Source organism: Aythya fuligula, chromosome 1 (genome assembly GCF_009819795.1).
Source record: "Aythya fuligula isolate bAytFul2 chromosome 1, bAytFul2.pri, whole genome shotgun sequence".
Lineage (NCBI taxonomy): Eukaryota > Metazoa > Chordata > Aves > Anseriformes > Anatidae > Aythya > Aythya fuligula.
The window spans coordinates 150,692,416-150,718,483 of record NC_045559.1 but is presented as its reverse complement, the minus strand read 5'-3'; the positions used below and the strand labels follow the sequence as shown (position 1 = coordinate 150,718,483).

The 26,068-nt window shown below is 37.0% G+C and overlaps 1 protein-coding gene across 2 annotated transcripts in view; it reads right to left on the bottom strand.

Moving 5' to 3' along the window:
* NALCN (sodium leak channel, non-selective) overlaps positions 1–26,068 on the bottom strand; it is a 230,825-nt gene that overhangs the window by 51,665 nt on the left and 153,092 nt on the right. For both annotated transcript variants that reach the window (XM_032197441.1, XM_032197449.1), the window contains 2 exons: positions 3,373–3,509; positions 1,567–1,708 (listed from right to left, as the gene is read on the bottom strand). In XM_032197441.1, the coding sequence (XP_032053332.1) occupies positions 1,567–1,708; positions 3,373–3,509 (279 nt within the window). The remainder of the gene's footprint in view (positions 1–1,566; positions 1,709–3,372; positions 3,510–26,068) is intronic.

The window sequence follows — 26,068 nt, the reverse complement described above, 5'->3', positions numbered from 1 at the left end:
ATGAGCAGTGGGAGAGCATCCTAGTATGAAATGGTATCAGTAAAATATTTTTTCAGGTTTCTTTTTTTACATACATGTAAGGTTTACATTTAAATGCAACCAGTCATTCCAATCTTGTTTTAAGGATAAGATATTTTTAAGAAGATTTGTCCATACAAAAGTAAGGTTGCTTTGGCAACTGTAACTATAGGAAGCCATAGTAATTACTTTCACAAAATCCTACCTAGTGTTTTCTCCCTCTTAATAGGAAAGTGTAAATACCTCATTTTAAGCTACATTTATCAGAAATATTACTCATCATTAATCCTACCTTTGAGCCATGGAAATACAAAAGTACATACTAAAAGCAGGTTGAATAGTGCAAAAACAATTTGTAAAAACTTGTTTCAATTAAAAAAGTGAAGTCAGATCATGCATATTTGCTCTTAAAGGGAAGTGAAAAATTGAAAAAAATGTAACTTTCCATTTTCATATTTCAAAATATCATTGAATAAAGCAAGCCATTTATTCACGTATCTTAAAAGACAATCAACAATGATTCACTTTTGTGAACAGCAGGCAGAAGAAATTAAAACTCCAATTTAATATACTTCAGCTATATATTAATGTGAACAGATTGATTCCTTCCCATGGACTTGTTTTCTGAATAATATTGCATCAGAGACCTCCCTCTCAGGCTGTGCTGTTCAGCTTTGGCTTACTGATGGCATAGACTACATTGGCCACAGGGGTGAGTTCTTGCACTGCATTAGGAGTGAAAATTAGCAGTTTGTAAATAGGCTCTTTACATACACTATCAGATGAGTATTGCTTTCCCTAACTCTGCTTCCTGCCTGTATGAATGCTATCCTGAGTTTTAGTTGCAAACCATGTACTTCCATGGTACACACTGAGTTTTTTTCTGACCCTGCAGTTTTGCAAGGTGCCAGAAGCCACACACATTTATTCATGCTGCTGCACTGTTGTCATCATCATTCCAAGCAGTCCTGATATTTTTCAAACCCAACATTTATGCCAGTCCAGCTGGGAGACTATCACCATGTAACATAACGAGTTTCAAAACTGTATGTTTATCACCTGTTTCCTAGGAATTCCCAGGCCTATGCAGAGGTTAATGCCCTCTAAGTAACTAGAATAATTCTTAGATTTTTACATATCTCCACTGATTACACTTTACCTTGCTTCAGTGAGTGTATAAAGCACTGTAAAAGTAGCAAGACACTCAGAAATCCACTCTGATATTCATAAATTTTAATTTTCTACTAGCTTTGCAGTGATTAACAGCAAGACCATTTAAAAGAAAAAATAGGTTCATAAGATGGATGCTTTGAACAAAACTATGTATCACATCCTAAATTTTGAAGTCAAAGGAGAGAGAATTCAAACAAAATAAGGCTCTACTATGATGTCAGTTTTAGGATACCTAAATTAAGTATAGCATTTTATTCTGTGTTCAGTTGCCCTAGCTTGTGTTTGCTTTTATGTAATTTGACAAACTGAATAATCTGAGGTCTCTCCTCACAATACTCAAGGATAGACATATACTGCTGTGAATTCTTGATTTACCTTTTGGTCGATATATTTGTTTTCTTCAATTGCTGATCTTTTAGAGTGGTCACATGAGGAAGAGGATGCTGAAGGAAGCCTTCGCAGCAGACAGCTGGTATCTTGTTGCTGGCGATCAATAAACTGCTTCATAAAACTTTCCCTTGTGAACAAACAAAGGATATTGATAGATTAAAAACCCAGGAACAGTTATTTGCTTTCCTTTACAATGTGTCACAACCCATTAGTGCTAAGATAAACTGTGAGAAACGGATGTACTGACCTATAGATGTATAAATGGACAGAATGAAGAAAAAACAACTGATAAAACTTACATTCAGTTTATTAAAAGAATCTACAGCTGAATTGAGACCTGTGTGGCTTGCATGTAGCTTTGAAGAAAATAGCTTCACTCCATTTTATAATAACCATTTTATTTATTTATTTACCAAATAAAGTGCTAAATATTTGAAGTGCCTTTTGCAGTTTTTGGCTCTTTTGAGCTCATTACACAGTGAGTTGTTATTGCAATATAAATCAAATGCTGGTATAATCCAAAGGAAACATACTTCCTGCAAGAAATTGTTTCTTCAAGATTTCAAACAACATCTGTTCGTATAACTGCTTTGAATGCCAGTATTAAGGCACTTCAGCAATTCTGTGGCTCGCATATGCTACGTTTAAAAAGTATTTCTGTTTACAAGAAACATACATTTATCTTGCTGTCTTTTAAATTTAATATCACTGCCCTGTTTTAAGCGTAAATTGACTATGTTGTAACTAATTTTTATCTGGAGAGGTAGTTTCATATAGTACAATAGCTTCATATTTAAAGATTTAGCATGATCACATTTAGAGGGTACTGGGAAAAAAACATAGCTAAAAAGAAATTAAAAAAAGAAAAAAGAGGGAGACTGGGACAGCACACTCAATATATAACTAAGCAGTATTTTGGTACTAAGAACAAAGTTATCTGTGACTGTTTCCTTGAGGTTTGGAACTCTTTTTCCTGACCCTGTTCACCAACATTATTCTTTGCATTCATATAAGATGGTACAAACAGATCAAATCAGTTGTACTAGTATCCTTGTGAATTTAATCAGAATGTAATGTAATTTCAGAAGACAAATAAGAATGACAGCCATCTTTCACAGCATCCTGTCTCCAAGCATGTGCTCACTGGGGAGACTGGGATACCTACTCGGCCAGCCTGTGCTGTTTCAGCAGTCTCATCAGCCTGTATCTGCAGCAACAGCCCTTAGACTTCTGTAATACTTCTCTTTTCTTGGTACCACACCAATTAAAACAGTATTACTAATTGATGATCCGGTAGCCAACTGGGGGAAAGATCCTTTGTTAAGGTGAGTTTTACAGGAAAGTAGTAACAAGTGCACATCCAAACAGGGGACAAGGTCATCACAATGAAACTGCTGTTCGATGGCCTGCATTATCCACTCTTAATGATTTGCTGCCAGTTGATCTCATCTTTAAAAAGCCACATGAGAATTGATTAGACTTCTAGCTGTCCATTTCAGCCAAGAACCTAAAACCCAAATGGGAAGGGAGGAACAACAATGTAGTTTTCAATCATATTTTATTTGTGTTGGTTTCAGTCAATCTAGTTCCTTTCATGAATGTTATAATGAGTGCTAGGATTTTATTTTTTTTAAGTAAAAGTAAGATAAAAATAGAATGTCAGCTCCTTTCAACTCTGTTAATGCTGTTTCAGTTCTGATTTTCTGAAGTATCTGCTTCATCCATAAGCAAAACAGTTAAATATTTTTGGAACTCTGTGGCACCAGACCAGCAATGGGAATATTTCAATACCTTATTTTTGGAACTGTGAAATCTGAAGGAAGCTTGGAGATTTTCACCATTTGTGGCCTGTTTGGAAATTTTTCAAAGATGCGTAGACGCAGTGGAAGCTTCTCTTTTGTATCTGCATTTGCTTCACTTTGCTTCAGCTAAAAACACGGAAATGAAAAAAAAAAAAAAAAAGAAAAGAAAAGAAAAAAAATTGCTCTGTAATATTGCAGCCTTGTTTTTCATAATTCAAATAATAACAGCAATTATATAAAGAAACAGAAGATGGCAGCAAAGAACTACAGAGGATAAATTTGGTACTCGGGTTTATTGGTCTGCTTGTGCTAGAAGCTGACAAATTCCAAACAATATCATGCCTTTGACTGAAAGTCATAAAATGGGAGGATTGCTAATAATTTTAATTTTAAAATATGAAACATATTAATGCCCTATTCAATATGGTTGTTTCTATGTTTCCTTCACAGTTCCCTAACACTTTATCAAGGAAATAAACATCCATGCTCTTTTCTTATTAGTCACATCTTTCTGTATTTCTTGACAGCCCTAAAATATTCCAATAGAAAACAGCATTTATAAAGGGAGTAATTTTAAAGAAATCCAGCTTTCAGAACATGGAAGTAACAGGAAAATTGCATTTAGATGAGTATTAAAAATAATATCAAAAGACTCAAAAGAATCCATCTATGTCAGCAATTCTGATACTGAGCTGCAGCAAATCTAATAATGAACATTGCACTTGTAAATATCCACAAACAGTTATGCCAAGGAATACCACACATTTAAATACAGATAAGGCAGATACACCGATGTGGACAGATAATGGATACATCTAATGATATAAGATAAAATAGATTTGATATGGAGATATGAATTGTAAATTGTGATTCCTGAATTGTGATTACTGCATTTGCAACTCAACTGTGTCATAACAACAAAATACCAAGTCAGAAGGATTCAGTGAAACATGGTTGTTTTTATGTTTATATTAAATGGGAATTTAAACGTTAAATTTCTATCTAGTTCTATATATTCAAATATCATGTACCATTTCAGTTAGCACACGTCTAATTGAGATTATTTAGATACGAAGTTTAATTCTTCTTCCCATGCCAGCTTGTGAGCACAAGCTTAGGAGCTTATACTTTAAAACAGAGATGCCCAATCAGCACCTGCAGGGAATACTGCTGATAGGTATCAGCTATAGATTTTTACCATGGTGAACTGCCCAGGAAGTTGAATGAAGTTTTAACTCCTATTTGCACTGCCTTGTGTAATCCATGCTTCCACCGCATGCTATAGAAGAACAACTGCTCTGCTGCACTGTCATGCTATCAGCAACATCACCACTTCCAGCCACAGGACAGCTTAAACTGAAAATCGATTCATATTCGGCTGGATACAAGTTGTCATGTGGACAGAAAACTGTATGAAGTGCTACAAACAAAGATTAATGATTAATGGTAAAGCACAGGGTCAGAAGAGAAGGGGAATGGAATATTGTATAAATCTGTATTATGTTCGGTCCTACTTAATTGCTTCATTAATGATCCTTAAAAGGAAGAAATTATGACATTAATGAAATTCAGTTGATATTAAAATGTGGAGTAAAATACCACGGTGGAGAAAAAAGAGGACAGATTTAGAAGTAGGGGCAGGAAATAACAAAGACTGAAAATAATTCTAGAGCAAGAATAAGAGCAGAAACTAAACCAGAACTTGTACTTCAATACAGCATCAAAAGGGCAATTCGGGCACCAATTATGTTACCAGCCAAAGGTTGGTTATGCATTATACAGTCTTAGAAAATTGTACAGAAGTTCACAGCTCCTCCCTCTGCTGCTTTGAGGAGCCTGTACCAGGGTAAGCATTCTATTCTGAAGCCCATTTCAGCAGTCTCACACGGACAAGCCAAAACCGTGCAGAAGAGAGACATGAAAAAAAGGAGAGAGCTACAGAAACCAACTGGAGTGGGAGAGAAAAAAGGAGTGAAAGACTAAAGGGGACAGATATTTATATTTCAGCAACCACACCTGATAGTAAAAGAAGGGGAGGAGATGTAAAATTGTGGAAGAAATATTTGAAAACATATTATTTCAAGAATATGATAGCGTGACCCAAGTATAGGAATTAAAGGATGAAAATAGGGATTTTTTAGGCTGAGAATAAAGATTAATATAGTTACAAAGAAATCTAGGAGTGTTCAGAAAGGTCTCTGGAGGGAAGTGCCTCATCATTCCAGATTCAGGTGAGACAGAACCCTTGAAATGCCAGCGTACCACAGAAAGAAATCCTTCACTGTCACGGAAATGAATCAAATTATCTACCAGGGCTTTTCTGCTACATTGTGCTGTTGAAAAGCTTTGGGAGGGAGTAATTTTTAGAAGAATAAAGAGTTTTGAGTTTCTGCTAGTTTGCTTTAGTGAGAAATCACTGTATAAATAGGCAGATTCTGGCACGGACAAATAATGTCCCTTGCAGCTATGGACTCCCATTCACAGAAGTCAGCGTACGCAGAATAGAGCACACACCACAGATTGCAATGTTGCCTGAAGTCTCAGTGCAGAACAGATCAGGGAGAGCTTGGAAACAGGGAACTGTACAGCTGAAGTGATAAGCAAGGGAACAGAAATATCCCCCTCCTAACAAGGAGAATGATCCAAGATAGACTTTAAAATAACCTAAAGTCAGAGCAGTTCTACCGAATCTCTCTCCAATTACTCATGCTGTGATAATATTACATGTTGGGGAGCGTGAAGCATTTAGCTTCACTGAATTCTTCTCTACACATTTAGGGTGTAATTGTTGCTCTGCATGACACACATCCCATTTTGTATTGCTGCTTAAATCCTTTACATTTCAACTTTCTCTAACACATAACAAACACATATATTTTTAAAGGTACAGGGTTTTAAAGGTACAGGATTATGTTGAAATATGGTGATGGTGGTGCAGAATGTTTCTAGCAACAGCTAAACCCAAAATAAAATACCAGGACTTTGTTTCTATGATTTTTATTTTTTTTATTTTTTTAGTTATTATTATTATTATAATTAGCAAGGAAATGTGCATGGTCTTGATTGGTACTGCTTGGCTCTTGTCTCCAGCTCCTAAGAGCCTATTGGAAGCAGCTCAATGACATTTTGTCAGCCTGGGTTGGCAAAATTCTCGTGTGCCTGCTAGAACAATTCCTGTAAAGCCACAGAAGGAATTTATGTCTATTTTCACTATTTCCATGGTGCTTAAGTTTATAAGGGCAGATTTAATGGCACAATGCATACAGTACTACTGTCTGTTCTGACCTTAGATCAGAAGTTATTAAAACATCACCTAAATGGTAGGGAGTGATGGAGAGGAAATCTTAAATTGGGATTCCACTGGATAATAGCAGTTGAATAACACATTCAGATACAGGCCCAAGGCACCAAGATATCTAGATCTGGTTCACGTAACTATCTCAGATGAGTACAAAAGGCAGCTGACAGAAAGGTACACTTATTGATGGTGTTTAGATTTATTTTTATTTTTTCCAGAAAGACATGATGGCCACACCTCCATTTGGTTCAGAGCAGTTTGAAGTGAATCCCCAACTATCTTTACTTGCTATTTGGTGATTTTGTGAGTTGTGTTGGTAAGCAAAACAGATTATTTTTGGAGGAAACAGAACTGCAAGCTCCACTCCACCCTTGTTGAATACAAATGCAATCCCAATCACTAAGACTGATGGAAGGATCAGAACAAATGGCTGCTTGTTAGGGTAGCTTCAAACCCTTTGTGTAATGGGGCATTTAGTGCAGTGTTACACCAAATCAATTATTTAGCAAACACACATACAAACACCCTGAACTGCATCTCCTGTAACTGTGGTGCATCAGCTGCTGCATTGTTGGTATTCTCTCCCATGACACAGTTCAGGGCATTAATGGGAGATGACTTCATTCATAATACTACATAATACTACAAAATATTTATTTGTGTCTTCAAGGCTTCTTTATAAAAGGGCGACTGTTAAAATCACCAAGACCTGGGCCCTTAAAACCAAAGAGAACCTGTAAGAAGTTGTTCTAAACACATAAAGTATGGTGGTGAAAATGGAAGAAGAAGGTAGAGGCAGGGGGAATAAAAGAGACATCAGGTAGTGACTAGTGAGAAATAGGGGCAGGGTCAGCTCTTTAGCACATACCCACACCAGTTATGGTCAAACATGTGAGCTGGGATGGTCAACAAAGCAATTGCCCAGCTGGAGATAACAGCCTTCCCAGCAGGATGCTGGCATCTCCCACATAATCATGCTAGTCCAGCCAGGCCAACAGAGCCACAGCACAAGACCATCCCTCCTACTTGCCAGCTACAAAGACTCTCTCATCCATGCCTTAGAAACTCAAGTGATGACATTTAAACTTTTGTATAATATGCTGTATTAAAGTAATCAAGTCACACACTATACACTGTTATATTGAACCTGAATAGACCAGTAAAGCAACAAATGGTGCATCTAAATATTTTTTTTTTCTGTCTTAAAGGACTGTAGTACTATAATCTCACAGATCTCAATCACCAAAATTGTGCTTGGGGCAAAAGTAGCAAGTTCTTTTCAAGTGTGTACTGCGGCTTCTTTGATAGGCAGGAGCTAACAGCCTGGGACATTGAAGTGCTCTGGGGTCAGGTAATATAAATGTGATGACTTTAACAGTTCAAAGAGCTAAGGTGAGTATCTGTTCATATCACCAATTTGCATTTAGAGACAGAAACATCCTTAAAAGTAATGTTCTTGGCAAGGCAAACTGAAAGCTCAAATTTAATACAGTCATTGAGTTTCTAGGACATTGACACATTGGTGGGAACATGCCAGAGGAAAAACAGAGTTAATCATATCCAAAGGGATAAGATCTACCCTTCCTAACTTTTATTTGTTTCTCTATTCAGTTAATTCTGATTGTGGAAGAAGAGCTAGTAACATGCAAAACATAATGAAAGATGTGCTTTTCATGTAGTCTGTGAAATTCACTTAAATATTGCATAAATATCTCAATGAAATTAAATAATTATGAGAAATGTACTGCGTTGCTCAAACTCTTGTCATTTCAGTTGACAGTTTTCATAACAGGCTGAGATCAATCATGTTCAAAATTAAAAGCTGTGCAACTGATGTACACACAGTTTATTTAGGAACTGGCCAGCTGCCCAGAGTACTTTCATGGTGAGTGTGGAAAGTTCAAGCTGTTGGAGAAAGTTCAGGGGGTCTCTCTACAGGATAGCTTTAAATTAATATTGCTTGGTACATTAGAGTGCACTGCTATATATCATTTTTTTCACTGGAAATATCCTCTAGGGGCTATATTTGAAGCATACAGTTGCTATACACTATCTGTGCTACCCTCTTAGTAGGATATGCTCTGTGCTTCTGCACCACACAATTTGAGCATGATACAAACACAGGAGGGGATGAACAACATTAAAGACTGATACCAGCACCTATCCAACAGTTTTCCAGATTTTTTTTTTCTCATCCAAATTTTCGTATTTATCAACACCTGATTTGTCAACAGCAACTTTGAAATGAAATCCAAGTAATTAGTAATGCTAATTATAGCATTAAATGACACATTAAATTAAACAATTAAAAATCAGAACGGTGGGTTAAATGAGCTGCTTTTTCCCCTTCTGTTATTACTCTGAAGCCATATAGATCTGGTAAATTTCTGGACATGAATGAGAGCTGAGACAAGAAAACATGTATGTGGGTAAGCTTTCATAGCCCAGACTCAGCTCTGGCATAAATTTGTGCCAACACATTGTACCTATATTGGATTCAGATTCAAGAGAAATCAAAAGTTGTAATGTAATGTAAGAACTACTACTATTTACACCTGTAATTCCAATAAAAATGAAGAAGCAGCTCAATTTTGTTTGAGCAAACTGCAACATGAAAATAGAAAGGCAAAAAATGATCTGAAAATTAAGGTAAAAAATACTGACAAAATGCAGTAGTTTGAATTTGGGTAAAAGTAACACTTTCAACACAAAAAAAAAAAAAAAAAAAAAAAAAAATAAAAAAAACCACAGCACTTATGACATGTAGATCCTATTAGGTTTGTCTGTAGTGCTAAATAAAAGGCTACCAAGGGCCTAACCTTTGCCTAGAGTGCTGCCAGCTGACTTCAATCATACTTCATAATATTTGGCTCTTGGTTTCTCTGGGTCCCTTGGGATGACCTTGAGACATAATTACAGTAGTTACATTTCTATGCATTTTCCAGTTCTTCAAGGCACCTGAAATAAAGTGATAGTTTTTATGTGCAATTCAGCTGAGTCACATTTCTGTGTTATGAAATTTGGGTTGTGAACTGCCTACTCTAAGAGAGACAAGAACTTGCGAGTTTGCCTGAAAGCATGAGGCTTGCTGGGAGAGCGTGACAAGGACTGAGTGGCTTAGAGGTGATAAACCTGGTGAAAGCTTGTCCATGCTTCCTTTGAAAGCAGTCCCTCAAGTAAACTATTCCCTAAACTACTCCCAACGCATTGTCTGGGAGAAAGTCCAGGAAATCCAGATGGAGGCCCAAGACAGAGCCAGCCATGAGCAAACAGTTAAGCAGAATGCATAGACAAGGGCTCTGTGTTTCAGCTTGCTCTAGCTGTCTTGTCCTCTTTTAGTTAACAATCTAGATGTACCAACTCTGCATTTTGCCCTTTGGGCTCACCTAAACAAATGGGGACATTGCAGGCAATAAAAAATTCTCCCATGTAGCAACTATAAAACAGAACCTAAATTGATTTTAACCACATTCTGTGGTGCCTTGGGGAATTTTCACTGAAATGTACCAAAAAATATGATTACAGTGGTGCTAGCATTCACAGCAGAGACTGCACTGTTGATAATCAAAGGGTAAAATAAACTGAAAAAGTTCCTAGCTTATGGAGGAACAAGATTGCACATGTATTTCTCATATGCACAAGATTATTTTTTTTTAATAAACAACTTTTATGTGTCACAGGGTTTATATGCTGTGTGTAGCATGATTGGATGCTGTGATTGCTATTTCCCAATTGTTCATTTAAGTAACTTTTTCCTCAATTTTGCATGAAGTCTCCCAAATTAATAAGATATTGAGGAAAGTATCACAAATGTGTTTTCTTAATAACTTCCTTTCAGTAATTGTAACTCCTATCGGTTCTTCACGAACAAATGCTGCTGAAAAGATGTGATTGCAATTCAAATGGCATAAAACTCCTCTGGCAAAACTCGGCTAAGATTTAGTCCATTTATTTAATAGAGGACAGGAATCCAGTGTGTCAGAAAGTTTCCCTTTGATTGAGATAAATGATTTTTCCAGAGCTATTACTTCATATTCTCTACAAGCTTGGACAAACATTGCTATGTTGATTAAAATTCAGCTGTTCTTCCATTTTTTTACCCTATCTTTTGGTGACAAGAATTGTATTTAATCAAAGAAATGAAATCTGTGATTCTGCATAGTCAGTGACCAGATTCAAGGCCTACGAATGTGCTTACCAGACCAGATTCAACCTCCATGCCTTCAGACTGAAGTACCTACCTCAGTTAATTGCATTCTGGTTGTTTTAGTCTCTCTTTACAGCCAAAAGACACAAGGACACACTTCTTAGAGGTCAGTTCAGATATTGGGTTTGCTATGTCTTTCAGCCATGCTTATCTTTTTTCATCAACTAAACAGGGAACTTAAATCCAGTATGTTCTTTAAGTCACATGTGTGATGCCCAGTGAAATAGACAATGGAAATGAAACATACATTTAATGCTAACATGCTAACTGTTCTTTTAATAGCTTTTTCACATATAAATTGCATCTTTGCCACTTACATATTAATAGGGCAATTTCTTTTGTGATAAGTAGCAGAAATATCTGTTTCCATACAAAGGTTACTGAGTCACAGAAGAATATCCATTACAATAAAAACATGCATTACATGGTCCGTTTCATCAGAAGAAACTGCTTGAGTCCACCAAAACTAGGCAACATTATTTGTTATGAACTATATGTCCTGATAAATAAGCAACTAATACATTCTCAAGTGAACAAATGCACAAGATGTATGATTTCTGCTCTTGTACAAACAGAATCATTCAATATTGACTAGGTACAATGTATTAATCTTCCAAGACATATGGCAAGATTAATTACAATCTGAACGGGTGCTTCTGTCTAGGAAGCAAAGGAGGTAGCATTGCAGGGAAATTCAGAGACTCTTAATGTTTGCTTACCTATTCCAGACCCTGCACAAAGGAAGATTCATGGAGGTAGCTCTGTAAATGGTGCTTACCAACATGTCAAGACATACAAATTCATCTGCCCTGCTGGGTTCACAGAAAAATAGGGCCAATCTGGGAAATGATAATTACAGACAGACTTTCAAAGGTTCTCACCACAGGCAGCTCCCATTTAGTTAAAAAGGAGCTGAAGAGAACTGGGCTGTGATTGACCAAGGAAGTCATCATCTTGACCTCCTATCAAGGTACAGACAGTGAGAAGCATAAAAAATGCAGAATGGTACTGAGGTCACATGGATAAAAGACTCAGTCTGCAGGGAATCTGTGTGTCTCTGCTCACAGCCTGACGAAAAAAAAAAAAAAAGTAACTTTCGATACCAAATTAGAGGAAGACTGGAATTTGATGCAAAAATTGTATTCCTTGTAATTCATATAGGCTGATTAATTCATTGTCCTGGGAATTACACAGAATGGATCATGAGTAAACTGGTGTGGAAATACAGCATATCCAACTTGATATATTCCAGAAGCCCTGGGCTTCTCTATGATTCTATTTTTGGTGATAGTTATCTGACCCAAAACCATTCTTCAATTGCCTTCAACTTCACTGTTTTATGCCTGCATCTGCCATCTCCTGATAACTTGTACTTTCATTCAAACCATTACTGGGCTCTGTTAGATTCTTTGAGAGGGCAATTTATATAACTTAGATTTAAGCTAGTATTTGCAATCAACATGGTGAACCAAGTTCTGCAATTGGACATCCATAACACCGAGCAAAAATAACTGAAGTTGAGAAAAAAGTCATCGCTGAAGCTTGAGGCCAGAATACAGTATATTTCTTTAAACAAGAACGACTTCGTCTTTGCACAAATGAGCTGCCCCTTGCTTTTTCAGTGGTTTCTTTGTTTTTAATCAGAGGCAGTACATTTTACTTGACACAGCTGCCCTGAGTTTTAGATTCATTGCAGTTTTACAGTATTTCTCCAGTACAGAAATTTACACAGAAAATCAATTTAAACAAAGGACATGAAGAAGCAAACCTATATGAGTAATGATGGGAAGGCCACAGAGGCTGATGCAAGCTACTTCAGAAACCTTGGCTGGACTAGATGAAAAGATAGTTTGGTGTTACTAGCTGGCCTTTCTACCATACAAGTTTGCTGATGAAATTTTAGCTGGGGCTGGAATTATGCATCCTGCTTTTCCCTTTCACTGGCAGTGGGGATGGTTCTATTTGTGTTCATGTGATGATGGATTGCATCTTTGGAGAGGAAGATATGGCATGAATTCTCCCTTAATTCTGAAATAGTGCTCCCATTTGTTGGATATTATGCAGCAAAAACTGTGTGTGCTTCCTCATCTTCTGTCATGTTTTTAAAAGATTGCCTGATTCATTCTTGAGGAGCTGTAAAGAGAAGTCCTCTGAATTCTAAGTGGAAAATAAGTGACTTACACTCAGGAACCTAAAAATCTCAACAAAAAAAGTAATGAATTCACCCTTCTAAGCAGCTAGCTTTTTTAGTTAGTGAGCAAAGAATTAAATCTCATGCAAAGCCTCCAGTTTTGTAAGGATTATAGAATCGCAGAATCACAGAATCATATAAGGTTTTAGATTGGAAAGGACATTAAAGATCATCTAATTCCACTCCTCCTGCTGTAGGCAGGGACACCTCCCACCAGACCAGGTTGCCCAAAGCCCCATCCAGCCTGGCTTTGAACACCTCTAGGGATTGGGCAGCCACAGCTTCTCTGGACAACCTGTGCCATTGCCTCACCACCCTCAGAGTAAAGAATTTCTTCCTTACAGCTTATTTAAATCTACCCTTTTTTATTTTAAAACCACTACTCCTTGTCCTACCACTACACTCCCTGACAGAGTCCCTCCCCAGCTTTCCTGTAGCCTCCCTTTTAGGTAGTGGAAAATTGTTATAAGGTCTCCCCAGAGCCTTCTCTTCTTCAGGCAGAACAACCCCAACTCCTTCAGCCTGTTTTCAAAAGAGAGGTGCTCCAGCCCTCTGATCATATTTGTGACCCTCCTCTAAACTCATTCTGAGATGTCCATGTCCTTCTTGTGCTGGGGGCCTCAGAGCTGAAGGCAGCACCCCAGGTGGGGTCTCACGAGAGCAGAGGGGGTAAATCATCTCCCTTGACCAGCTGGCCACTCTGCTTTTGATGCAGCCCTGGACATGGTTGGCGTTCTGGGCTGCAAGTGCACAAAGGATACAAAGGCTGTTGTGTACAGTGTTTACAGAAGTACACAGATCCACAAGCTCCTATGGGCCTAAGACACAGTTCAGAAAAGGCAATGCAAACTTGCATGACACAAATGAACGCCAAAGAAAATACAGCATGGATTTGCAATTGCCATCAAAATAATGAGTAATGCTATATAAGCCCTCTCCTTCCTTCCAAAGACCAACAGGATTGTTCCTTGCTTCAGAGGAAGAAGCATCTAGAATCACTATGTGCACTTGCATTTTTTTCTTAGGTATCAATGAAATAAAACAAAAAATAAAGATTAGATGGTGATATAAAAGCCAGGTAAATATTTCCTTCCCTACTGATATAAAATGAAGCAGCAGCAACTTACATTTATATTTTTGTTACTGCTATTCACACATTCATAGCCAATTGAACTCCCATCTCTCCTCCTTGAAAAGTGTGTGCTTTGACTATGATCATTGACTAGAATTTTCAAACGTCCTTATTTGATACAATAAAACCTTCCTCCAAGAGAAACCCTCTTGAATCAAATGTGTGTTCTTGATAAATAATACAGTACTGCAAACACCAGGGAGTGGCAACTTCTGAATTAACATTCAGATGTTTATTTTACCACTGGGCATAAATATATAAGCCAGAATTTATGATCCAGTTATACTGTTTTTTTTTTTTTTTTTAAAAAGGATGGTAGATAAGGTAAGAGGTGGAATAAACAAAGGTGGAAGCTACAACCTTCAGGGAGACTTTCAAAATTTTTTTAGTTACTCAAAAGTAAAGACTCTGGCACAAGTAGTTTTCCAGCTGACCACATTTTTCAGTTTTGGAAGGACAGCTTGTTTTCTAGAAATGGAAACATTCTCTGTTAAGTTTTAAAATAGCAATGCTTTAAATACTCTGTATATGGCCTGTGAATGGAGGACCAACATGTGTTTTTGAACTTCCTAGTATCTTCCCTCTATGATGAAAAGATGGATTTCATCCATATTATGTAGTACTTAAAATTCAGTTTGGAACCATTATTGCACTTTCCATTTGTTAATAAAATGTGCTCAACACTTATCTTTCCTACCAATTGTTAAAAATCCATTTACATGGCATCAGATATAATGGAAAGGTAATTTTTCATTTTTATTCTATTTTGTAGTTATTTCCCATTTGGAATTACCTTAAGCACTATCCTCAGAATAATAATACTCTGGAGGCAAGAGTAACTAGGCTTTAAAAAGCTCCTTGATTTTCACACACACACTCCATTATATATATATAATGTCTTGCCAAGAGTGTGTTTAAATTAGATATACCAATTATAACACCTTGTTCACACAATATGTTCACAAAAAAAATATCCATATGCTGAAACTCCTACTTCAGTGATGAAACCTCAGCACCCAAAATTTGGAAGTGGCAAGTTCGATGCTACTGCTGAAACTGTCATTGGCATCTTCCTAGAACTGCTGAGTGCCTGGTGGTGCTTGGGGAAAGGCATTAGGATCAGGCTCTGTGCTCTGACCAGCCCAGCCCTATCAGGGCTGGATTAGGAGTACCTCGATTTTTTGCCTTTTAGCTCTTCACTGGATCCTAAGGAAGGAGAGGAGAGGAGAGGAGAGGAGAGGAGAGGAGAGGAGAGGAGAGGAGAGGAGAGGAGAGGAGAGGAGAGGAGAGGAGAGGAGAGGAGAGGAGAGGAGAGGAGAGGAGAGGAGAGGAGAGGAGAGGAGAGGAGAGGAGAGGAGAGGAGAGGAGAGGAGAGGAGATAAACTAAAAAGAAAAAAGGAAAAAAGGAAAAAGGAGAAAAAAAGAAACAAGAAAGATAAAAAGGAAAAAGAAAAAAAAAAAAGAAAAAAGGAAAAGGAAAAAGAAAAAAAAAACAACACAAACAACAACAACAACAACAAAAAAAAAAAAAAGAAAACAAAAAAGAAAACTCCCTTAACACTTAAAGTGTTAACCATATTCACACTTGGGTCACCAAGTGTGAACATGGTTTTGCTCCTCACTGAATAAAGGAGTTGTTAATAGTTCTGCCAAAATGATGCTTGCATTGCCAGGATAGTGACACTCCTTAGTATTAACAGGAGTAAGGTCAAAACTGAATGAATAATGACTGTGTCTGGATGGTCTGGACTTCCCCTAGAAACAGCGTGCTTTCAAATACTAAGCTGCTTCGCCAGAAATACATCTGAGGAGTGGAAATGGAGACATAGAGGAGGCAAAAAGATGGACTCCCTAGAAAACAGCAAGCTGAATGCAGGGAGGCAGGACTTTGATTATTTCAGACTGTCTTGCTAATATATATTTTTTTCTGTTATTGACAAGATGTTTGTATTTCTTGTTGAAAAAATGCATTTTCCAGGAAGTGGTGTTATAGAAATTCTATCCTATGCTTAGAAAAATCTTAGAGGTTTTGCAATGGATATTAAATATGACTTATTCCAAGATGTGTTAGTTAAACTGACAAATGTTCTTGCAAATGCAGAACACTTTAAATAGGCTTACCCAGTGAACTGAAAGTTTGGTTCGATTGTAAAGCTGTATATATAGTTATACAAAAAGAGAATACAGTGGAAGTAATAACAGGCACCTCAGGAAGGAGAGAGCACTGAGGAATTGTTTGACTGGAATGACTACACTTTGTAAGGGGCATTGTAGTCAAGTGGCAGATTCATAAATATCTCTTCACATAATGCATAGTAAAATTTATCGTTGCTACTGCACACTGTAAATGGTGAAATGTACATAGATTTGAAGATAGATTTAACAAATACATGTATGTGCAAGAACTACTAAACAAAAATACACCATGTTAGGCACAGAAGTTCCCAAGCCACATATGCCTGGAGAAAGTGAGTATCACTGAAGTATGAAATATCACTGGAGAATGAAATATTACTCACTGTGTGCCTTCGCTGTTCTTCTACTATTCCCCACACATCTTTATTGGCCACTGCCAGAGACTGGATATTGAACCAGAACGATATTTTTTTCCCCCCATTACAGCTGTTGTTACATTCTGAACCTACAGGTTCTTCCTTGGAAGAACCTTCATAATAACCTTTTTCTCATTATGAACCTTCTCATAATAGACATTTAAGCACAATAGTGGCGTTACTTTTTTACCAGAAATATTGCTAGTGAAATTGTATCAGTCATTGGTCAGAAGAAACCTTCAAGTGACTGTCTGACTTTCCTTTCCTGGTTTTCCTTTCAGATGACTGCAATGTTGGTACCAATCTAACTAGAGCTAACAGGGAGACATGGGTTACCAGGAACTACCCTTGCCTCAGAAATAGGGGTTCCTAAGGGAAAGGGCTGCAGAAGGCTTCCCTCTGATGTCAGTGACCATCATCTTGCAGGAATAACATCAAGCAAAATCGTACTCAAGAGCAGTAGTTTTAGGGTAGAGGCACAGCATGACTTATATTTGAACTTGGTATAGTTGGGTGACCAAAATAAATTATTTTAATGATAACTTTTTCTCTAAGGACAGTCCACTGCCATTATAAACAAGAGATGCATGTAAGTACCACACACCATTCTGTTACCGACAATAGATAAAATAATCTTGTGGAATTACAACATGCCTGGTGAAAAAAAAAAAAAAAACAAGAAAAAAAAAAGTACTAAACACAAGAAAGCTCATTAGAGGTGCTGTGTTATATATGGCACCATAGGAGCTGTTAAAACTCGAGAATTTTTTTTGTTGTTGTTTTGTTTTGTTATTTTAAGAAGCAGCATTCTTATAAGGCATGCATACAAACTTTCAAGCTTTGGGAATACGTTCAGCACTTACATAAAATTGACCTGATTTTGAAAGGGATCTGTTGTCATTCTGCAACCTGCAAAAATCGGGGCACTTTGAAAAATTCTGTATATTTGACAAGTTTACTGTGTGTGTGTGGGTGTGCACACCTGCATTCACATATGCATACATAAGGAAGGTATTTGTAGGAGCAGAAATGAAGGAAAACTTTAATGATTCTGCAACAATCTGTGCATATGTGCCAGTAAATTCAAAATCATATAAGCTGCTAGTATGTTTATACGTTTGAAAGAAAAAATATATATTACATTTTTATGGTTCCACAGGAAAGCAGACACAAAATATACATTTAGGATACAATAATCAGATGCCTAGAACAGAAAAACATGCATCTGCAAAAACACTTAGGAGGTCTTCGTATTCTTTACTCTTTTCAAATAGCATAAAAACAACTGCAAAAACAAGAGCTTGTCCTGACATTTTGATCAGTGCTTTTTTGCCCCGAACATAACTGCTTCCACCACTGCCCAGAGGGTACCTCATCTTCCCAGAACTCGCATGTTATTTTTAGTTCAGAATGGAATGTAGCACACTGTAAGCATTCTACCTGCCCCAAGGCACTGCTGGTATAACCAAAAAATATCTGTTTCAGAGTCTTTTTTGAATGGTTTTAAAGACAAATATTAAGACTCTTTACCTTTTTTGACATTTTTTTTCCATTTTTTTTTAAAAACTGTGTGTGATATTTTAAACAAGACTGAAGTACGTTTCTTTTCAGAAGGATATGGTCAATGCAAGTGACAGTTTGCCTCTCCATTCTTCGTTGTGACCGCATTGTACCTTTTCTACTAATTCCTTGTGTTAGTCTGCTCTCCCATCCTAGTTTTTAGCCTGATTCCTGGAACCCTCTGGTCTGTAAGTTAGTGAAATCAATTGCTATTTGCTTGTATGTTTAATAGCTGTACTTCTACAAACATATTGCTTCAATATATAGGGACATTATATGAACCTAAAGTGACTGAATTTTGAATTATTTCTCCAGTAAAAGTTGCTCTGTGACACTAAATTAATTTCTGTCAACTGTAAGCAATTAATTAAGTAACCTACCTTAGGTACGTGAACTCTAGCTGCAGGAAACAATGAGATGGAGAAAAAGAGAAATCTGAAAAAGACAGTTTAGGATACCTAAGATCTCACGCTGTCTCTGGGGAAGTCTATTCCTCTCTGTTGCTCACAGAATGGAGGCAAAAGCTATATTGACAAGGCCAGAAGTTAGAGACCGTGAATCCAAGCCTTAAAAGTCAGCTCCTATAGGACTAGTGTCAGTGAGTTTTATCAAGATTTGGGCTTTAACATTTAAATGATTAGCTGTGAGCATTTATAACTTAAAATTCTGTATACCATTTTATGATGGCTTTTATTTAGTTTAAGTATTTACATGACCGGCTCAATCTAGTAGATATGTCACTGGTTTTAAGGTAAGATAGGTAAGGATTACACTACCTCTAGCAGTGTAAAATAGAAATTTGTTTGTTTGTTTTTTTGTTTGTTTCTTTTCTATCAGGAAAAAGAAACACCTTGAAAGGTTTCTAGAATAGCTTGCAGAGCCAAATCAGTATCATTTCACTATGCTGAGTTAGTGGCACTGTTCCTACTATGGCAGTATAAACCCATTAACTGAGATCTACTTTTTTGCCTACTGCTTTCAAAGGAGCTGGGCAACCACCAACAATATAAAGTTTAATGAGAGCAGGTGACAGATTCTGCACCTTGGAAAAGGCAACCCTGAATATCAGACACATGGTCTGATTTTTGGGTGGTCTTGTGCAGAGTCAGGAGCTGGACTTGATCTTTGTGGGTCCCTTCTAACTCAGGATATTCTATGATTCTATTCATAAAAATGTAAATTATATTACCTGGTTATGTGAGGGTAAAATTCAATCTGCATGTATCATGCACCTTTTTCTTCAGCACACAGTCATCACAATCTAAACACTTATGCAAAGAAGGAGAAAGTATGTGGACCCCTTTTCTCTGCTATCTCCTAGCAAAAGCCCTCACCAGCATCTATTAATTATTACAGATATTCCAACAGTGTTTAGAGATTTCAGCAGAGCCTGGGACCACACTGTGCCAGACTTTATCTGTATCAACACACTTTAAACATGCCTTGTCTGTCTTCATGATGTTAGAATTTGAATTCACCAAGACACAGGAAGATTGGACTGTAAGAATTTCTGTTATCCGTTTGGCAAAAGGCTAGCATTTCACTCATATTGAACTTGTTTTATTCTTTAAAGTGATAATAAGAAGCCTCCATAGAAATAGAGAATGGTCCTTAGTGACCTGTCCAAATTAGCAAAGGAAGCTAGGTTTCAACTAAATAAAGCCTTTCCCCCCCCGTGCACGTTTTCACAAGGACACTGAAAGACTTATGGAGCTCAGGAATGAAAAAAGTAGTGGGTGGGGAATGAAAGAAATGAATGTCCAAAAAGATTAAATCAGGCCTAAGGTCACTTGTGCTATTTGAAATCATGCAAGAGATCACTTCTGCTCAGTTGGGCATGACATCGTGAGGACAGTCCTGAAAAATGGCAGTGATAATGATGATGCAACATTGACCTAAGTTTATACTTGACATAAAAAATCAGCAACCAGATAGCTGGTAATGCAATTCAGAAATCTCAGCTGCTGCTTGACCATTTTGTGGAAGTTTTATTGACACATTTCACCAATAGGAATTCATCATCATTGCACTGTGATGACCAATAGACAGTAAGTGTTACCATGGCTATGTCTCATTTTTCTAGATTTTGTTTTCTCTGGTGGATAGGAAACTCCATTTTCAAGTACATTCATTTCAGCTGCCAACAGGAGACCTTGAACTAGCAGATTTGATTTCCACATGAAATGATTCTGAGTGGAGATGATGGTCATTATCTAGGTTGTACTGCAGTTCACCTTGGCTTTATGTATCTTGATTCTGTTGAAGTCAATGTTGAAGCCCCTGCCACTTGCACCAGTAAGTCAGCTTTACTATTTTGCAGTGGCAGATATAACTGTTTTTTTTGGTAGTAGGGTTCTTAACAGAAAAAAATGTAGCAGACATGTTTGTGTGTCTGTGCACATATGCATGTTTAACACAGAGGAGGTTTGAGAGAACAATATCATACAAAGCAAGAGTATATGCTATTCTTTTTCAAAGTAACTCTAACAAGACAAGGAACATTTAGTTGTTATACATTGGAAAATAGAAAGCAATGGCCACCTCATTGTAAAGGCCTTTATAACCTCCTGCACACCCCTGCTCATGCTGAACCCAAATTGCCATGTTCCTGTGAGCTTACAGGAAGCCAGTGAAGTCCTCACACAAATGCACAGAACATGCATTCTCTGTATCACATCAAGTGTGGATAAAAGGTATCTGCTGAAAGTTTTACCATCTCTAAGTAATTAAAATTTTCAACAGGTTTCCATGGGTAATATTCTACTTTTTTTTTTTTTTTTTTTTTTTTAATATGAAATCTTAAATGCATTAAAGACTGTCACATCAGATTTTCTAGACAGACACATTTTGAAAGAAAGGAAAATAAAAGTGGTGTCAAATGTAAATGAAGATCACATTAAGGCACTCATGGAGAAAGTCTAGTAACAATTTGTTACCACTCCTATATAACTATAAACTCCAATATAAGATACGGATTCAGTAAATGAAATAGGAGAAGTCTTCTTTCCTAGAACTGAACCAGAAAATAATTTTTACACATCATATAAAATAGAAAAATACTGTAAGAATTTTGAGAGAGATTCACTGAGTTTTTAAAGGAGAAGAACAAAAAGAGGAAGAGGATGAGGGATAGTCCAGAACCATAGAGATAAAGTACTGTTTTACACCATGTGGGATTTCATCCTGTATCCTATGTATCCCATCAAAATTTATTGTCCATTGCTTTTTGAAAGACTTTAATGTAAGCCTATGATATCTTGACATAATGTGGTATATGGATAAAAGCTGACACTGAAAGTCTTTTTAGAGAAGCTTTATGCATATCTGTTGATATCACAATTCAAAGATTAAAAATGACAGCTAGCATTAACAGCTTTAGTTCCTACAGTAGCTTTGGCAAGTCTTTAAAATTACTTGCAGCTACTGCTAGCAGCTTGTTTTCTCCAAGCTCATCTACATCTTTTCATGATTTCAAAATTACTTGATACACATCAGAAACTTACCTAAGATACAGACTGAACAAATGAATGCATTGTATTTTTCTCATCTGTTATCCATATGAGTATACAGATCCAAAAGGCTAAGGCATATAAGGCACAGGGAGCATTCTAAAATGACAGGCTGTTGAATATAGCTATGTTGTTTGATACAACCTTTGTTGTTGTTAATGCTGTTAAAACTGCCAATTGCTTAAAGCTTCACAGTTGCAAATGTTCTGGTTTCAGAATAATGCAGATGCTTGCACTCTAAATACACATTCACAGATAGTTTGGGCTGCAGATAGCCGTGTACCTGTGCAGTGTTCTGAAACCTGAATTGTTTATGCTTTGGTTTTCATAATAAGGTGAAAGGGAGGATGAAGGACTCTTCCAAATCATTATTTTCTTTTCCTTAGAGTGCTTTTAAAAATGGCTTGTGTTCCAAAGAGTTATTTCCCTCCAAAAAAAGGAAAGTACTTTGCTTTTAACAAACCATGCATGCTAGTGTGGCAAGCAGTTCACAGAATACTGGCTAGCTGGCATGTGAACGTCTTCGGTAGGAAAGCAAGGTTCTACATAGAGAAAACAAGCCCTGTAGAGCCTTAGTTGGTTTATGTGTTTTCTTTTTAACAGAGATGAAAATCATTGTTTTCTAGAGCTTTTTTACAGTATGTAACTCGAGTTTCTCAATTCCCAAATCCACATTAAGGAAACCTTTTAATTTTTGTATTGTTTCAAGAATCCCATTTCAATTATCCCTGATGCCAGACAATCTAGATTTCCTTCTCCTTTTGGAACCAAGTTTAGGAAGAAGAACTTCTCAGCCTTACTCACTGTACTACACCACTCAGGCTTCAGTTTGGCTGACGGTCAGATTGTGACTTATCTTCTCTTTATAACCAATTCTGCTGAATAAATTACTTTGTTAGCCCTTACCTCTGTAAAGTTATCAGAGGGGTTTAATTATGAAGATTTATTGACAAAAACATAGCAAAGACCAATGTAAAATATTTAATCTTAGAAGTTCACAATGAAAAGTTAAAGGAAAATAAGCAGGGGACTAAGTTCAGGTTAGTTTCTTCATTTGTTCTATAGACAATCATACAGAAAGACAGCAGCAGGAGTGTCTAGCAGAAGCTATAAAAATAGCATGTATTTTCACTAGCAAGAAAACCAATGTGCTGTTTCAGTTGTTAGAACTGCTTTACATAGAGATGATGAGTATCTGGAGGGCAAAAGCATATGGAAACCAAATTCCGTATCTTAGTATCTAGGAACAGTTACAAAGCAAACAAAACCTAGAAAGGTTTAAATACACTGATAAATAGTCTCAGCAAACATCGTGTGCTTCATCAAAACAAAAGTTATCATGTGATTCAGGTCAGTGGCAGTACCCTGGCTTTTTCTTTCTGTTCATTTGACTTCAACAGAAAACACAACAACAACAAAAAAAAATAACCCAAGCCTGAAAATGAGTTAAAATTTGTAACCTTCCCCAGCACTGACAGTAGAAACATGCTGTATGTGAGACAGAGAAAAAGCATGCTAATGGAAGACTAAGTTGCAGAATGGACTTTTGTGTTTAGCTCTGGGAAAGATCAGTGTACTGCTCATTTTTATCTCTTTGCCAGTGTGACTCCCATATTGGAAACCTGGTTTGAGTGAAAGCTTTTTCTCACATCACAAACTTCAGCAATAACTACACGCTTTGGACACAGAAACACTGAGCATCAAACGTCAGTAGGAATTTTTTGTTCAAGACAGCAGTGATCATTCCCAGAGCAACAGCCAAGTTCAGAAAGGAGAGAAACCATGAAAGACTGCAAGGAAACCAGTGCTGCATTTTTGAATTTTTGGAGGCTCTCTTAATAAAGAGATGTCTGTTTTGCAAATTTTCAGTGATGGAAGGATGGACAAATTCCTTCAACAATGAGTGGGGAGAAGTGAATACAGTCAGATGTGAACATATGAACTAATGTAAACAAAAGACTATCCTTATTGCATCTAGATATGAAAGAAAAAGAAACGACAGGTGGAAAAATGAGAACCATAATGATGGTGCTGAGCATATTGACAAGAAGAAGAATGAAGTACTATAGGAAATAAAAATATATATATATATATATATATAAAAAATCCCAGAATCCTGCAGAATCCTGGCATTGATGTAGCAACACAAGCTAATGTGTCAGTGCAGGGAATATAAGATGGATATCCTCAACATCATTGGTGGTACAGTTAGAGCTTTATTCTCTGGGGAAGCAATTATTTGTGCCTTTGCCTTTCAAGACCAAATATAACTAAAAAAACTTAGTGGGATACATTAAGACCCATGACAGCCACATTTCTGACATATTCCCATGGCAAACAATGAATATCTGGTTTCACACAGACCATCCCATCTTTTTTTTCTGTGGATAGCTTTTGCTCTTCAATTGAATAAGGTCTGTATTTCCTTCTGTGCCCATCAAGATGGAAGTTGGGAAACTGCAAAAATCCTATCGGATTCTTGCAACACCTTTAGAAAACTAACTGAAGTGCCAAAGCCAGGAACCTTTATGAAGCTAAGTTCGCAAACTACTAACTCTTTCTCTGCTGCAAATGGAGAGAGATAAGCAGCTTTAAATGTTGACTTTTGTGCTTCTTTCTTTCTATTAACAAGTGAGTGCCTAACCTAAATTAGGATCCCAACCAAGAAACTTCTGTAAGATACTTAACATTACAGGTGGTGATTTTGGGCCTCAGAAATGTAGAAGCACCCATACTATTAAATGTCAGTGAAACATGGTTCCCAATGTTGGAGATTCATGTCATTAAACTTTATCCATTGGAAGTCAGACACTGCCTAATTAGTTGTCTAGACTCCCTCTGTAATAAATAGAAAAAGTGAGCACCCATTTTGGAAGGTATGAATCATTACTCAGAGGGTGACTATGACTACAGGGGAAGCAGAGATGACTAGTTTAGACTAATGTCTAACTTTTTGCATGGCTAACAAGATAACATGAATTTTGTCCTTTGACATTTTAGAAAATTGTAACCTTTATCTAAAAGAGTAAGAATTTGTTCTCTTGGTACATAATTGTTCTAAAACTTGAGGATAATAGCTTCTAAAATTCTGAGTGTTAGATAAACTACAAAGGCATGAAAGTGTTTTGTTACGCTGCTTACTGCATAAGCACAGAGAATTCTAAGGATTTATTTATTTACTTATTCAGTGTGTATTTAGCGTAGAGTAGAGTAGAACAGAATAGAACAGAACAGAACAGAACAGAACAGAATAGAATAGAATAGAATAGGTTTCAGTTGGAAGAGACCTACAAAAATCAAATATCAGAGTACTCTGGGACTGATTTGAAGTTAAAACACATCATCAAGAGCATTATCCAAATGCCTCTCTAACACAGGCAGGCACATCAATCACCTCTTTAGCAAGCCTGTCCCAACTTCTTTACTCTTGGTAAAGAAGTTTATCCATGTTCTCTTGGTAAAGAAGTTTATCCATGCCTAGTCTGAAACTCCTCTGATGCAGCTTTGATCCATTCCAAAGTGTCCTGACACTAGATGCCAGGGAAAAAAGACGAGCACCTCCCTCTCCACTTCCCTTCCTCAGGAAGTTGTAGAGAGCAATGAGGTTGCCTCTCAACCTCCTTTCCTTTAAACTAGACAAACCTAGTGTCCTCTGCTTCTCCTGAATAGAAGATATGCTGTTACTTTTGTCTCAAAAATAAATCTATCTTTTTAAGTGCACGAAGTTTCTTTTTATTCTTTGGAGATCTCTTTTACAGGAGTTCAAAACATGTATTTAATCGATCTAAGTTAGATATGAAAAGCCCATGGAAATATTTTTATCTGCATAAAAATAATAACTGTAAAATCAACAACTAGTGGGATTCTGCAGAGCTCAATTTTAAGGCCAGCTCTGTTTAATGTATTCATGCTGACTTGGACACAGGACCTGAAGGTATACTATGCAATTTTGCATATGACTCTAAATTGGGAGGAATGGTTGACTCTGTCAAGAGGCCTTGCAGAGAGATCTTGACAAATTGAAGGGCTGGACAATCACCAATAATAAAAAGTTTAACAAAAGCAAGTAGATAAGGGGTAATCCTGAATGAGTACAAGACTGGGGGACGAGAGGCTGGAGAGCAGCACTGCAGAAAGGAATTGTGGTGTTTTGGCCGATGGCAAGTTGAATATGAGCCACCAGTAGCCAGCAGCTAGGAGGGCCAACCACATCCTGGGGAGCATCAGGTTCTCCAT